This window comes from Moschus berezovskii, chromosome X, assembly GCF_049115385.1.
Source record: "Moschus berezovskii isolate FMDL1 chromosome X, NW_MosBer_1.0, whole genome shotgun sequence".
NCBI classification, from domain to species: domain Eukaryota; kingdom Metazoa; phylum Chordata; class Mammalia; order Artiodactyla; family Moschidae; genus Moschus; species Moschus berezovskii.
The window spans coordinates 123660620-123677453 of record NC_142488.1 but is presented as its reverse complement, the minus strand read 5'-3'; the positions used below and the strand labels follow the sequence as shown (position 1 = coordinate 123677453).

The following is a 16834-nucleotide window of genomic DNA, read 5'->3' as shown; positions in this document are numbered from 1 at the left end:
CGCCAAAGAAACTATTGAAATTCATCACTGTCCTCTCTTTAGGAAGATCTCCACAGAGCCTCGGGTTCTTCCAGGCAGACAGGCAACTTTGACTTAAAAAACAAAAAACTCTGATTCTCTGAGCTGCAAGCAGCTGTAGAAATTATCTGGTCTAACTCCACATTTCATATATGAGAAAATGAACAAAGGCCCAGAGAAATGAAATTAATTGCCTAAGGTTATCCAGTGAGTCATGATGGAGTCAGAGCTACAAGCTGCTATCTTCTTATTCCCTGTCCAATGCTCTTGTCACTAGACCACACAGCAGGGAGAAATCTCCACCCAGGATACACAGGCAGCCTGCCTGCCTGCCTCCCTCCCTCCCTCCCTCCCTCTCTCTCACACACACACACTTATACACACAGACATCAAATATGAATAATTATGGACCTATAAAGATAATTGAGTCCATATTCTCTGTGCTGAATTTCTATTGGTCTTAACAGAAACAGATCAAGGACTCTCAGATGTAAAATTATGTGCAATTTTTCAAGTCCATCTCATGATTACCAATTAATGCCCTATTTTAAGGCATACCTGAAAATAACATGTACGCTCTCTGCTTTATCACTAGCATTGCTTCTAATGAGTGCAGTATGATTCCATTTTTGTTAAGAAAACCCACATATGTGTATTTGAATATATGCAGAGAGAAAGCCAGAAAACTTATGGTCATCTCTAGGTGTTAGGATTCTGGGTGGAATTTATATTCTATTTTATATTTACCAATATTTACCAATTTTTCTTTCAAAACAAACACCTATAATTTATGTAGTATCAACTGGATAGCAGAAAAGGAATAATATTAGAAATGTTACAATATTCAGACATATAAATTCTTGGTATTTTTCAGGCTCCAAAATAACTTCACAACTTCAACGCATGGTCAGTTAGGCTTATAAAATAAAATATACTCAATTAGAATTTCCTTCCTGGGAAACTAAAAAGCCTTTGAATCTGGTCATCATCACTTTCCATGTATACGTTTGGTCTATAGAATATGGAAAGCAATTTATTAAGTTACTGTCCCCAGAGGGCCTCTCATTCAAATTTAGGAGTGGCTAACTCAACAAACAGGCTGTTGTCCTGGAACATCTTCACTAAATTGATCTGATAAAAGGAAAGGGTAGTTTAAGTTAGTTAAGTATGATTAACAACTACTTTCCAAGAATAACAAACATCAGCTAACATTTACTGAGCACTTGCTATATACTAGTCACTATTCTAAGTTAAGTTTTACAAGCATCATATCATTTACTTCTCACAACAACCATGTGTGGTTAGGTCCTATTATTTAGTATCCCTGTTTAAGGAAATTGAGGCTTAGAGAGGTTAAGTGTGCTCCCCTAGGTAACAAGATTCAAGCTCAAAGTCAATTTATTCCAGAATCTATTCTCTTAAACACTACACTACTTTTTATTATTTTTTTCCATACCTGGAGTAACTCTAAATCACTGCTAATAAAGTGTTTCCAAGTAGAGTTTCTATCAGGTTTGCTTTAATAAGCAAAGCTCATTATAATTAGCAGCCCCAATTAATGGGCTTGCTCAAGTCCTTCAAGCAAATTAAACATGCCTTCCTACAAATCTTATACACACTATTAATTTGTTTAGCAGATTCTTTCGTAAACTTCAGTCCAAGTCAAATTATCACAATATTCAAATTAACAGAGCCAAAAGTTAATGAGAGTTCACTATAGATCATTAATTTTTACAAAATATTTACCTCCTGCCTTGCCTTCACTTCTGCCATTTCAGCACTTACTGCTACACTTACAGTTACACTTACAACACTGTACAGACGTATGTTTGCATTATTCCAGTTTTCATATAACGGGCTTCTGACCACTTTCAAAATAAAAAGGAAAAGCCCAACTGTGGTCCTGCTTTATTTGTGAGACATTTCTAACATAGTCTCTAAAGAACTATGATTTAATAATTTGTTAAAAACCTAGCCTAATGCCAAATAAATATACAATAGAAGAAAATGCCCAAGTTGGAATACGTAATTAACACTTGCATTCAATGTTCTTAAACAGTCCTCTCTCTTGTTATGCCAAGTCTGATGGTCCAGAATTCTGGTCCCTAAATTAGTACCAGTCCACCCCACTCCCCAAGCAAATAAGCATAATTAGACTGCTTCTGTCTAGCTTCTCCCTCCCATGAACATCATATAGACAAAGCTTCAGATCAGTTCTGAGTTCCTTATTTTAACTAATACAGGTCACCTTCTCAACTCTCCCATGTCTACATTCACACAAAATAAAAAATAACAAGAGTGACACAAAGCTTCACCTGGAAATGCTTGAAAATATAATCAGTGAACATAAAGCACATTGAAATCTCTTGAGGAAAAGTGTGTACAAACCATACCTTTAAAATATTGAATATTTCTATTACAGTCTTAATACGCCTAGCATAGAAGATTTGAGCAGAGAATTCGAGTTCAAGGAGTCCAGGTAAGTGTTTCCTCTAAATAGATTTTATGAGCAAAGAAATGACAGATCCCCATGTTTCTCTAACACTGTCATGCCCACATTTTAACTAGGCCAAGAAAGAGAGGCCCTGTGTGGTATGGCTAACTACTTATGGGAGTGATTTCACCATACAACTATAGCAAATTTATTTCAGTTCCAGATATCACTTTCCCCATTAACTCAAGAGACCAAAAGAGCATAACCGCCTTCCTTTCATCCCTGTCAAACTCAGCAAGTTTCTCAGGAAGTAAATACTATTTAAATCATTTTCATAATTCTAAAATGCCTGTAAGACAAGCCCAGGGTCTAATTATGCCACTTAAATTTGTTGAAGATGTTTGGGTTTTTCTTTTTTTAATTTCAATACCGAAAGAGCCCAAGGGTTTAAAGCCCTAATAATCTAATAAACTTTGCTAAGTGAACATTGTAACAGATACGCCTGGATGGGATTTTGTAAATACCAGACAATTTCCCCTGATCTTTATCAAGGAAAAGAAGTCTAACTCTTTGGCAGGAAGAAATTAAATGTAGTGCAAAATAATAACATCTGGCCAGATTGTGTTTGTCAGAGTAGCAGCCCCTTTAGATGTCAGCCTGAAAAGTACTAAAATGAACTCTGAAGGGGGTGTGTGCGATTCTTTATGAGGCAATAGGAAAGGCTGCCGCGCTGCCATAGAATACTCGGGGTACAATTAACTCACCAGAGTATGTCCCTACAGAGAATCGTTTCACATCAATGGAATTTGAAGCCTTATGCAAAATAAAATTCGGGAGCCATTCTTGAGGTATTTTGTTTATTTCTCCATTACTGTACAGATTCCTAACAGCACTATTTCTCAAAACTCTCTACGATCATTTTTTATCACTTCATAAATCTTATTTTTATCTTCTACCTCCAAGGGAGACAGTGTGACTCAATGAAAAGAGCAATGACTTTGAAGTTAGAAACTTAATCCTGCCACTTACTGGTTATGTGGCCTTGAGCAGATTGCTTAATGGCTCCAAACTCCAGCTTCCATGTCTGTGAAATGGGGATAATAATACCTAGCCATATCACTACCATAAGGAAGATTAATCAAACCTAGCACACAGTCTTTCAGTAAACTTAGTTAACCTTGCTTCTCCTTCATGTAAGTGACCCAGATGAGTTCAAATGTCTAACCAGCTATCCAGGGGCCTCTGACCTTCAAGAAGGCTTAAGTTATGCAAGTATACACTATCTTCCCCTCCCATCAAAATACAAACAAAAGTCTTCAAGGTGATATTTGAAATAATATGTGTATCATTTAAGCCTCTTCTCCCACTGTCACCCATCTCAACTATCTGGCAAAGACTGCCAGAAAGAACATACTTTGTTTTTCTCCTAATGATTACTTTGATGCATGAGATAGCTTAATTGTTTTTCCTGCCTCTGATTTTTTTAAGCTGGCATTTAGAGAGGGAGAATTCTGGTCATTTCATAATTTTTTTTTAAAAAAAGGTTTTCCAAGTAAACAACTCTTTCCAGAATATGTACCACAAAACAATGCTAAACTGCTGATTTATCTGATAGGCCAGTGTGTCTGTTTCAAATGTTAATTGCTAGAAAGAGTACTGTTTTTCCAGTCCCCAGGGAATATGAGTGTGGACAGAAGGCTTTGGGTTTTCTCCCACCTACTGCTCTGTTGGACAGGAACAGGCACTTTGGCCTCACTGAATGAGTTTCTTTAGCTACCCTTCATGGGCTGGGCATGTGGGAGTAAACACACATACTACTTCAAAGAATAGTTCCAGGGCCCATTTTCCCAGCTGGGAAGGTGGGAAGGATGCCCAGAATCCATGCTCCAGGCCGAGACTGGTGGCAGGCAACATTTCACCACCCTCCCAGGGCCTTTCCAGCTACCAGAACAGACTCCAGTGCAATTCTAGACCAAGATTATATCCTAGTAAATGGTCAGAAAGGTCTCAAATCCACAGGGGAAAAAAGGCAATGCTGATAGCAGTACTATAAACAGGAACTCATTCAGACTAATGGTCAGTGTCAAAGATAACTGAATAATAACAACAATAATCCTTTAAACTTTTCAAAGCATTTTTATATACATTACCTCTTTTGGTCCTCAAAAGCTCTGGCAAGTTGGTAGATCGGGTGTTATCACACATAAGAAAACAAATTCAGACACTTTAAATTACTTACCAATTTTTACACAGCTACTATCAGAATAGGAAATAGAACAAATCTTTGATTCATCTAAGGCTAATATCAATTAGGCAAAATCCAAAGGCTATACTGAAAGCCTAAGAAGATATTGATACATTTGACTGGAAGTGTTTTTAAAGCACCATAAAAAATGAATATTGAATTAACAAATCAGTAAAATCAATTTATAACATATAAAATTGGTTATGATGCTGAATATATAAAGGGCTCTTAAAAATCAATAAGAAAAGGGCATTTCAATAAGAACAATGAATAGCTAAATTTTTTAAAAGATGAAAGAATGTTAATGAGAAAAATCACAAAATAAAAAGTACAAATGATCAACAAAGTTTCCTGATAAGAAAAGAGTACTATTTCTTCACCTAAACTGGGGTTATTCTAAAAGGGCAAATGGTCAGGAAAATGGATGTTCACACATTGCTAGCAAGAGTGAGAAGAGATACAACTTGATGGAAATCAAATAGGCAATAAATGTGAGAAACCTTAAAAACTGCATAAGCCCCTGACCCAGCAATTCCAGCTCCAGGAATTTATCCTAAGGAAACAAAGATATGCATAAATACTTACTTACATGTACATTATTTTACTATGGTCTACTGAAAGCAACCTAAATTTCTAACAATAGAGAGAATTGGATTAATAACATATGAGAAAACAGCATGACTAAGTACTAGGTAGTCTTTAAATATTCTATTACTATTATATTATACAAATATTTACATGGAAAGATGGCTATATTGCATTACTTGAAAGAGCAGTGTAATCCATTTCTTAAATATATACATACCTATATCTGTACAATACTGAACAAAAGTATGTTAAATTATATACTAAAACATTAACAGTAGTTATCCTCTGGGGGATAAAATATAGGTAATTTTATTTTTTGTTTCATTTCTTTGTGTTTTTTTTTCATTTTATCTAATAAACATGTATATCTATTTGTATACTAAAAACTTATTTTTTTAAAAAAAGAATATTCTCAAACAAAGTTTGCCATACTACTTTAAAGTGCCCACAGTAATCAAGAATGACATATAAGAGTGTATCTGGAAAAGCTGATTGATGCCACCACTCTTGTTATTCTTGGTCACAAGATGTACATCTTTGGCTTTGCGCTTTGTTCACAATTCTCTGTGAAGAGGTTAGGCTGGAGGAAAAGACCAGCCAGGGAATGGTGAGGCAGAGGCTCAGGTAAACATAAGACATTCCATCTCAATGGGAAAGCATCAATCCACTATCTAGACTTTTAAGATCTTACATCTGAGTAGACTTCAAAACCTATGAATAAATGCTGTAGGCAATAGTTTATACTTTTCTGTCCATCTGGTCATCGTGGTAGTGATTGCAGAGGAAGTGGAAGAGATAGACCTGCTTCTATTAATATTAATTATTTTAATTGTGTGTATATGTGTATGCTTCTGATACATTTACTGAGTGTCCACTATCTCATTGGGGGATACAGGGTTGAGGTAGAATACACATAAGCCCCACCTTCAGAGAGGTTATTCTCTAGTAAAGGAGATTCATGTTAATAAAATAACCACCATATATCACTATCAACTCGATAAGTGCTAGAAAGAAAAAACATAGGCTCCCAGAAGAGGGAATACAGTAGAACTTGGTCTAATCTGATAATTACATTTCAGTTAATCAAGTCCAGTACTAATGCTAAAGAATTTCAACCAAAAGAGGGAAGCAAGATAAACATCCTTATTTCATAATTTTTGTTCTCCTTCCTCTCCTAATCAACCCAATGAAATCAGAGTCTGCCATTGCTACTTAGATCGAGAGGCTACATTAACTCATTCAGACCACTAGGGGACTATGGAGAAAACATATACTCTTTAGTCTTAAGTATACACATACACACAGAGAAAGAATGAAAACACACATAAACGCTATTTTCTGAAAACATAGTTTTCTCTGAATGACAAGATTATGAGTGGGTATATTAGAGCATTGCATATTAATTAAATGCAATGAAAAGCATTTTTAATGTATATGTGCCAGGTATGTGACATTCAATACTGCAAAGCAGGTATTATATTTCATACACAATTATGCTTATAAATGTACGAGAAGGAATAACAAAAACAATGGCTACCATGCATTTGGTTCCTATAGACAGAGCTGAGTTCTTCCATCCTCACTAGATTTAACCCTCTTTAACTCATGGCTCAGAGAAAAATGACTTGCCCTTGGTTACAAAGAGAGGAGGTAGGAGAGCTGGGACTTAGATTCCAGTCTACCTGAAGCCAGAGCGCATGCCCGTCTCATTACGCCCACACCCCCTGCTTCTTGCCTAGGTGTTTTGCCCTTTCCAAAGGGCTAGCTAGGAAGTCCAGAAAGACTTGTACCTAGTAGGCAATTAATAATGTTTAAAGTTTAGTTTAAATTTACAGAAAGATGTGTACTGATTTACCTAACTCCCTCACTGGCCCTTCTCTTTGATCAAGAGCCTCATCTGTCTGGAGAATTCATACAGGCAATCTCTTCCAAGAATCTCTGCCCTCTGGTTGAAATTAATCTCTTCCAACCCGACAGCCCCATACAGAGGTGAATTTCCTATGCAGTTAATGAAACAAACTACAGGGACCCGCACTTGCAAGCCTCCTTCTAGAAGAACCACAGGCATTTTGTTTTTGTACATTTGTCTCCTTTTTCTAAGAGGGCCTTCAAATTCTGTAACCTTTGAGCCTTAAAAAACCTGGATCCACTCCTAGCCCCTATAGAGAAACCTAATAACATTTTTCTTACTGAATTTCTCATAGGATGCCTTGTACCCAAATTACTCATGTATAAAAGTCTTGGTTTCTGAAATATGAGCTGTTTGCAAGTAGGCATGAAGTAGGTTTTTTTTTTTAATTTCCCTACACCTGCCTGCCTTCCGACGTGTTAGATACTTGCTAAGCAAATGTTACTTAATTAAATATAATAGAATTCCCATGCAAGAAAGCTAGAACTGGGGAGATTGTCCTTGACCATGAAACAAAATACACAGTGACTATAAAACACGTGGTGATTAAGGGCACAGGCTCTGGAGCTATATGTCCAGGGTTCAACTCCTGTCTGTTCCTTTTATTTATTGGCTATGCAACTTTAGACAAGTTACTTAATCTAAGCCTCTACTTCCTCGGCAATAAAATGAGGCTAATAATAAATAGGACCAACTTTGTGGGTTGGTGTGAGGTCTAAATGAGATAATATAAGTAAAACACTTTAGAACAGGAAATTTTTCATTCATCTCTCATTGACTTAAATACATATTCACACAGGAGGTTTCTGATTCTTACTGCAAGCCTTCAACTCTCCTCCACGCCAGCTCCACATCTCCTACCTCTGCCACCTAGACTCATTCAAACCCAGCCAAGTGATCCCAGAGCCTGCCATCTTGAACTTACACTCCACTGCTGAACTGAGAAGCAAGGGAGGAGACCAAAGACATGAAACCCAGTTCAGCTTTTGCAGGTGGCCTGGATGTGAGCTGATGGAGCCTGAAACTAAAATCAGAGAAACAGAGCTAGAAGGCAACGGTACGTGATTAATGAGATGACTGAGACCTAGGGAAGGCAAAGGGGAACAGAATGTGGGGTAAAGATGGGAGGAAGTAGGAAAGAATAAGCAAGACCTGATGACTGAATGAAAGAGCAGACAGCAAAAGGAGGAGTACCACGGTGTGCAGCAGCCCCTGGAAGCATCTCACAGTCAATAGAAGGAAAGGTGGTTTTCATTTCTGTGACACCACTTCCAGCTTAAAGGAAAATTGTTTCTACCTCCACTCGATTGACAGGAGAATTCAAATCTATGGAACATATGCTTCATTACTCCGCTATCAGGTAGTACAACTCAGTGAGACAGAAAGAGGAGGAGGAACATATGTTTTCAGAAAGTAAACAAATCCCAGTAGGGGAGGGGAGGCAGTAATCACTCCAGGCAAAAGTGGTATTTTTCCTGGAAGCTTCTAGAGGGCAGGGACAATTTTCTTTAATTTGCTTTGTCAGGCCCACTAGTGAGAAGGTGGGCAGTGATGATGGAAGCTCCAGGGGGGAGTTCAGAACCAAGGGGCACAGGCTGGGGTAAAGGGTTAATCTGCATAATCTCCTCACCCCACTATTGGCCCAAGAACGGTCCCCACCTGCCCACTGAGTCATATTCCTAAGCTCCTTTTATTAAACAGTTTTCAGTCTAATGACTGACTTCTAAATCAATAGAGGGCACAGGAAAGGTATACAAGTCTACCCACACCCCCCACCCCCGGAACCGTCTCTGGCTCTGCTACAGCCACAGAATTTTGAAACTGAATTAAATCCAAAAAGTTCTTAGTTTAAAACCAAAATAACTTTAAACACCCGGTTTCCAATTGTTTTTCCAATACTACTAATAATTAATCACATTTTTAAAAACTTTATAACCAAAATATCTCTTTGAGTCAGCACCATAAAAGTTCACTAATTAAAGCCAGCATCTTCTGGCCTCTGATGAGAAATTCACCCTTTTATAATGGGATTACTAGAGCTTTGCTGTACAGATGAGTGGTTTGATTAATAATTTACATTTTTGAGGATATATAACCTCACTCATGGTCATGGTCTGCGTTCCTAAAATTCTCCGATTCAGTTTAATGTTATTCTATTTGGTCCTGGCAAATGAATTAAGTCTTGATTAGACATCAGTGTAATTATTCTCTCCTGTATGTTGTTTTTGAAAAAGAAAGGGTTGTCACAGAATGGCCCGCTGTTTGTGCCGAGGACTCACTGCAGCTCAGCATGGGCAGGAAAACTGTCAGACTAGGCAGGAGGAAAAAAAAGTGTGAAATGGAGAAAAATCGCTCAGTACTCACTTAAAACCCCCACCACATTATAAAAACTAAATTAACAAATGATTGAATCTCAAAAACATGTTTATCAACATTCAAGCAATTATTTAGTCACATATTAACTGTGAAGGAAAAAAGCTTTGCTTGAATAATGTCCCTAAACAGTTATTTCAGGCAGAAATGACTGGAGAAATTGCTCTGAGCTGATGGAAAAGGGTGTTCTAACCAAGGACAATTTTATTTAGGGGGGGAGTGGGAGAAATAGGAATCTGACAGGAAAAAAACACAAGAGCAGATGGAAATGGAAAATAAGGGAGCAGAGAAAGAAAAGAAGCACAAAGCACTGTCCCCGCCCCATGCATCTCTTCCATGGAGAGCAGGTAGGAGAAACCCTTCCAACACTGGATGAAGACAGCGCTTTTCTTCCTCTCTGCCCTGGTAGAATGGACCAGAAAATGCAATGAAAACATGACCTGAACACAACAATGCCTTCGTGATCTAGCCTCTCATTTGTGTGTAAAATATACCAGGTAGGGGCCTTCTGAGAGGATTTCAGAAGCTGAATAAAAAGGATTGCTCATGGAAGTACTGGCATTTCAAACAGCACAGCTTCATATCTATGAATGCATAAAATAAACCTCTCTTTCAAAGGGTCCTTTGCCTAGGTGCTCTCTCACCTGTGCACTGGAGCTGCTTCAGCATCACCTACGCCTGGCAAAAGTTGTTAAGTTACATCAGGAACTCCAGTTTTAACTAGGTTACTGTCTGCATCATTCATCTGGCCCATGTGGGGTGAAGCAGCCACAAAAATGAACTGTCTAGATCATATTGCACGTATATAGTGTTTTACAAGACATTTTTGCATACATTACCTCTACTCCTGAGGGAAGCAAGACTGCAATTATTGTCTCCATTTTGCAGATAAGAAAACTGAGGCTATTAGAGTCTAAATAACCACTCAAAGTCATAAAGCCCATAAACATAGAACCAGAATTGAGATTTTTCTGACTCCAAGTCCAGCATGTCCTCCTTTGCCTTTCAGCACCAAACATATTTTTAGCCATTCAAAATGGAAATATTCAGGGGAAAAAAAAATGAACATAACTTGATCTTTCCTTATCCATTCATAGCCATCACTAGGGACGTTAGTTGTTGGATCTACTATAACCTAGGGGCTATGAGGCACATAGCAATATAACCCTCTATAAGATGCTCCCAGCCGCCACATTCAGTGAGTGCTTGAGTCGCTTTTACATCCCCTACTCTCACTGTCACTCATTAACTTCTTGCTCCTCATATGTACTTTCCTCTGGCAGTCTTTCAAAAAACCCTTCTAGTTAACTGTTTATCTACTAGTGACTAGAAAACTAGAAAATCAAGTTTGTAAAGACTGCCTAAAAGCAGAACAGTAGTAGGGTCTGAACAAGGACCCAGGAGCTCTCAGATAAGTCAACTACATAAGCAGGAGCTTCATTTTAGGTGCATAGAGATGTTTTCTGCTTACCCACCATTTCTCCTCTCTGATAGAGAGACTTCCAGTTGTGAGAGAGGCAACTTCCAGAAAAGCAAAGTGTTGCTACATTCTGAAGAGTATTTTCACTCCAAGTAAGTGGTAACTTGGGGAGGACTGGAATCCTCTAACATACAGAAAAAACCTGTCATACCCCAAATATTTCCTGATGGTGCATGTGTGCTAAGTCACTTCAGCTCTGTCCAACTCTTTGTGACCCCATGGACTGCAGCCTGCCAGGCTCCTCAGTCCATGGGATTCTCCATGCAAGACTATTAGAGTGGGTTGCCATGCCCTTCTCCAGGGGATCTTCCCATACAAGTTTAAAATTCTACAAAGAAAGCAGAACTCAAGGTTTTAAGGTATTTAGGTGGTGGAGATATGATGAAAAATTCAGAATTCTACCCCATTTTTCTTCTCAAGGACCACAAATCCTACAACTTCTTGGAAAAAAAGCTGGGCATCAGTGAGTTTCCTCATCTGTAAAATGGAGTTGATTACAGTATGAACTTCATAGGGCTGCTGGGAAAATTGAATGAGAGATAATTATGTAAAAGTAAGCATCATATAGTAGGCACTTAACAAACTGTCACTATCGCTATTATTATTATCATTATCATCATCCTCATTATTAGGTAGTGGAGAAGAAAAAGAGAAAAGGAAATCTACTTTAAGTGAAGGGGTTTTTCAAAAAGAATTAATTAAGCAGAAACAAAAAACGATTGTGCTGCCCCATTTTACTTAGCACATCAAAGTAAATTAAATTTAGGAAACGAGGCAATGCAAAGATTGAAAATAAAGAACAACTTTTTTAATGCTTCAATCATTATCAAAACAACATTAGCAGTAGAGCATTCCAACCACTGTAGCAAAGGGCCCCAGGCTCATTTATGAGGGCAAAGGCTTCCTGCAAAAGAAGACATAAATTCCAAATCAAGGCAGTAAGGATTGCTCGTGGAACTGTGCACATATTTGCAGAACGCACTCACTGCTTAATACCCCCAATGTGGGCTAGTGAAGGAATCCTAAAGAAGATAGTGGATGGAGGCCAAGATCAAGATGCGCTTTCTTCAACTTCACGTGGTGAAAACAGCTCATATCAAATTTCACAGGAGTGAAGTACTGGAGCAATTTTCTCAATAAATTGTTCTACCAGAATCTTGGGGAGGGGATGTGTTTTAGAGAAAAAGTAACTGTGCTCCCAATTTAAATTAATTGGAATACTAAGTAGTTATCAGGAAAAAAAGGAGATATTCTTTTTCTCAGTAATTAATAATACATCATCTTGTAGCAGTCCCTGATTGTAGTCTTGTCTCTCCAAACAAGGGGACAATCGTACAAAAAAGATTTGAGGCAATGTCTCTATAAGCATGGTATAATTGCCTTGAGGTCTAGGACCATGTTTTAGTTTTTCTTTGGGGGTTTATTTTTTCGAAGAAAAAATAAGCAGGAAAGGAGTAAGAAGACAGAATGAAACAGATACCAAATGAGTACACATGGTGACAAGGCACTAGCCTTGAGAAGGTGGCAGCAGCAATGAGTTTACACATCAGTTGTCTCCAGGTTCCTTTTCTAGGGTTGTCCTTATGCCTGTCCCCACAGTTTGAGAAATGATGTCTGTGTGTGTGTGTGTGTGAGAGAGAGAGAGGGAGAGAGACAGACAGAGGACAACTAATAGGTATTGTTTCCACCTCTCTACCATCTATTCACTTGCCAAGTGTTCAACTTTCATTCTAAAGCAGCCATGGTTGGAAGCTAATCCAAAATCTTGTCAAAACTTTCTCTCCTACTCTTGCGCTGTTCTAGACGTAGAAAACACAACATGCAAAATGCACAACTGGATGGAGATATGAATGCTGACATGCAAGGTCCTCAGATGGACAGCCACATCAGCTCACTCTGCACTACAATACCAGTGTGATCACGCCACCACCCTGCTCCAGGCAGGAAAAGGTAGCAAGATAACATCTGTGAGCTTGGTTCCTCCGGGAATGAAACAAATCACAAATACTACATTCTAGAAAAGCACCTTGACACCCCACAGAGTAAGATTCAGCCTTACTGCAACTTGATTGTCGGTGTCACATCACTTCTCATCACCCCACTTTCACCCAACGGATCAGCTCCAAAACTAATCTAAGAAGTACATGAATGGCACATGTATTTTTAAAATGAGCTTAAATTATTCATTCTTTTGCCAAATTGTTAGTCTCAACAAACTCTTCACAAGAGTCTGACTGCATAAATAGCTTTAACAAATACTTCAAGCTTCTGTATTATACTTCATATAATCAGCCCAATGTCCCCTGAGGCTTTGACCCAAGAAACTGTTGTGAATGTATGTTTTATTAGCTAATTTGAATAATTTTCTTAGCTAATTCTAAGTATTTCGTTACAATAGACAAAATAAGCTATAATCAGCCCACCTTACAATTCAAACAGGTTAATTCTTATAAAGGTGCTATAAATCAAAAGATTTTAATGTCAAGTAGTCAGAAGTGGGTTTTCTTTTTCACCTGACGCCAATTCTCTCCTTGTGGGACAAGAAGGCAGCTCATTCCATCTGCTTAAGGAAGGATAGAAGAAACCTCCAATACCCATAATTAACTTCCCTTCACAGAAAGTGGTGTAATGAAGCAGCTAAAAGCAAACGCTCGGAGAGTCAGGCGCTCTAGGTTCAAATCCTACTTTCCTCATTTATTAGTTGTGTGACCTTGGGCAAGTTACTTAACCACTCTGTGCCTTGAGTTTTCATCCATAAAATGGGGAAACTACTACTACTATTTACTTCATAGGGCTTACTGTGAGGATTCAATGAGTTAATATATGTAAAACACTTAAAAGAGTACCTAGCACATAATGCTACACACATATTTGCTATCACCACTAGCATCCTCCTCCTAGCTATCCTTTATACACAGACAGAGGAAGTACTGAGACTCAGAAAGAGAGGAAAGATAGCCACTCACACAGATGAGAAAATGTGGAGCCATTAAGCCAGTTTCTCCCTCTTAAATGAAAATAGTCCCAGTGGTCAGAAAGAGTTTGTGCATGTTCCACAAATATCCAACTAACTTGTGCTTAACTGGTATTTAAGTAAACGTTTTTGTGTTTTAAACAAGTTTAATGGGCTAGTGGAGAAAAAGTACCACTTACTCTTTCTTCAGAGATTTACATCCTTTCCATACAGGTAAATAGAATGTCCTTAGACAATGAGTTTTGACAATACCCACCTTCCCAAAGATTGTAATGTGGCTTCTCTAAAAACTATGTTTTCCCTTAACCAGAATCTCTCACTGGGAGGTTTTCATATCAAGCATTAATACTGGAATGGTAATTTCTAAATTATACCTAGCATGTGAAAAGCCCAGTGACCAAATTATGATGCCACTGCACAGCACGTCTCAAATGATGCCCAGAACTCACCTTGGAAAACTGCAGCGTTCTGAATAATTAAGAACTTGAGCTCCATACTTGCAGACTGAAGCAGTTGTTCCATGTTCAATCGTGCTGTTAGTTGATATTTTTCTTCCATCTTTCTTGAGCAGCATGTTGGGCCCTTGGGGAGACACACTTGCAAATCTGATCCTGAAACAAATAAGTTTTTCGTGTTTCAGTAAGCAGAATGTCACACACACAAGGCAAATACAGCAAAACAATGCATTTCTTTTAAAATACAGTAAAATCTTGATTGCTTAAAATTATAGTTTATCTTAAATAATCCCTGATTTCTCCCAGTTATCCTTATGACTGTATCTTTTTGAATAACCATGAGAACTTATTGCCTAGGTTTGACTTATAAATTCTGCATAAACTAATTTATAGCACAAAGTATATGTCATTGAACACCAATATTTAATTTGCCTGTTAAAAGATCAGTCTTCACTCCTATAATTTCTTTTTCATGACTGTAATTTATGAATGAGAACACAACCAAGGAGCAATTTTCAAACTTCCAGTTATGATTTCCAAGTGAAATGTATGTCTGGCCAATCCCGTGCTGCTAACATTAACCAATATGCCTTACAACCTCAACAATTCTGGCTCTATCACAAATGCCAACTCTTGTTCCTCAGAATTTCTGAGCCACCTCTTCACCACCTGCCAAAGGATGCAGAACGCTTTTATTTTTGTATCTTGATAAAGATTTTCCAAATGAATCATCTTCTCAATTATTCCAAAATTAGGGAATCAGAACCTTTTCTTCTCAGTCCTTATTCAACGTGACATTTTGTAGTCCTCACAGTATACCAATCCCTATTTAAAATTCTCCCCATCCCTTGCTTTAGTGAACCTACTCTGAGCCCACACATCCCCCACATACACCCCACTACTGCTATGGCTATTCAAGTCTTTTCTTGCTTCCTATTCTTCTGCCTAACACATAAATGTTGTTGACTCCCTTTCTCATTCTCCATCTCTCTCAACCCTGATGATCCAACTCCTATGACTGCTGAACTCTCTAATCCTGACTGTACCTCTCTTCTCAGCTCCCAAATGCCACATTTTCAAACTACTCTATGGGAATCTCAAATTCAGCATACCCCAAACTGAACTCAGTATATCCCAGAAGCACAAAGTCTCCTGTATTCTGTATCTCGGTTAACAATTACCATCTACCAAGTTTCCCAATGATAAAAACCCCTTTGGTTGTTTTCTGCTCTTCACTGGTGACTCAACACATTCCTATATCCCTGGAAGTCATCAGTATGTGAAAGAAAGCTGTGGGAGTGAGAGTCATTCAACAAATGTTTTATCGGGCATCCACTATGTGGATATATAGCAGTCCTGTAACAACCCTGCCCCTGTGGAGCTTATATTCCGGGAGACAACAAACTGCATATGCAAGGCCAAGTAGTGATAAATGCTACAGATTAAAAAAAAGGAAGGGAGAACAAACCGTGGTATATACATACAATGGAATACTCCTCGGCCATAAAAAGAAACTATCGATACATGCCACCACACAGGTGAACCCCCAAAACATTATGCTAGGCGAGAGAAACCTGATTTTAATATTACCTACCGTATCGTTCCATCTAGAAAGTGAAAATTCATAGTGACAGAAAGCAGTTCAGTGGTTGCTGGGAGAGACAGAGGGCGGGGGGTGAGGTGAGAGTGAGGAAATTTGGGAGAGTGACCGGTATGCTCGTTACTTTGATTGTGATGACTGTTTCACGGCTGTAGGCATGTCAAACTGTCAAATGGTACCCTTAAAATATTTGCGGTATGTCAATTAAACTTCACTAAAGCTGCTGATATTTTTTAATGTTTAAGAAACAAACTAAGGAACATAGGGGATGTCGTGGCTGTAGGGATGACTCTATTTATATAAGGTAATCAAGGATGGTTTCTTTCACAAGGTGACATTTGAGGAGAAGCGAGAAACAGGAGGGAGTCCCATGATTTTATATCCTCTACCAGTACTAGCAAATATTAGGGCTCAATGAATATTTAAGTCTAATCCCCTTCTTCTGTAATTCCTGTTTTTACTCAAACTTTCCCTTCAATAAGCATTTGTTGAGCTCCTTCTGTACTGGCCATGAACATGGGCATCTCAGACCTCCTGCTGCACAGTGTATAACTGACTAACAACCCCAGCTGCTGCACTCTGCATTCACTGCCATGTTAATCCTTAGGGGCTCCTCCCAGCCAATGACTGAGCATGGCAAAGGTGCTGACAGGCATTTTCGCTTGAGGACTCCCCACTGACCTTGACAAAACTTCCTTAAAACTGCCCTGCAGTTTACATTCTTTCTACTCAATCCTCCTTCCTTCCCTCTCTCCTCT

The 16834-nt window shown here is 38.4% G+C and overlaps 1 protein-coding gene across 1 annotated transcript in view; it reads right to left on the bottom strand.

The window, feature by feature from the left end:
* GPC3 (glypican 3) overlaps positions 1 to 16834 on the bottom strand; it is a 459253-nt gene that overhangs the window by 412806 nt on the left and 29613 nt on the right. The window contains exon 2 of the mRNA XM_055438683.2: positions 14471 to 14632. Coding sequence (XP_055294658.1) covers positions 14471 to 14632 — 162 coding nt within the window. The remainder of the gene's footprint in view (positions 1 to 14470; positions 14633 to 16834) is intronic.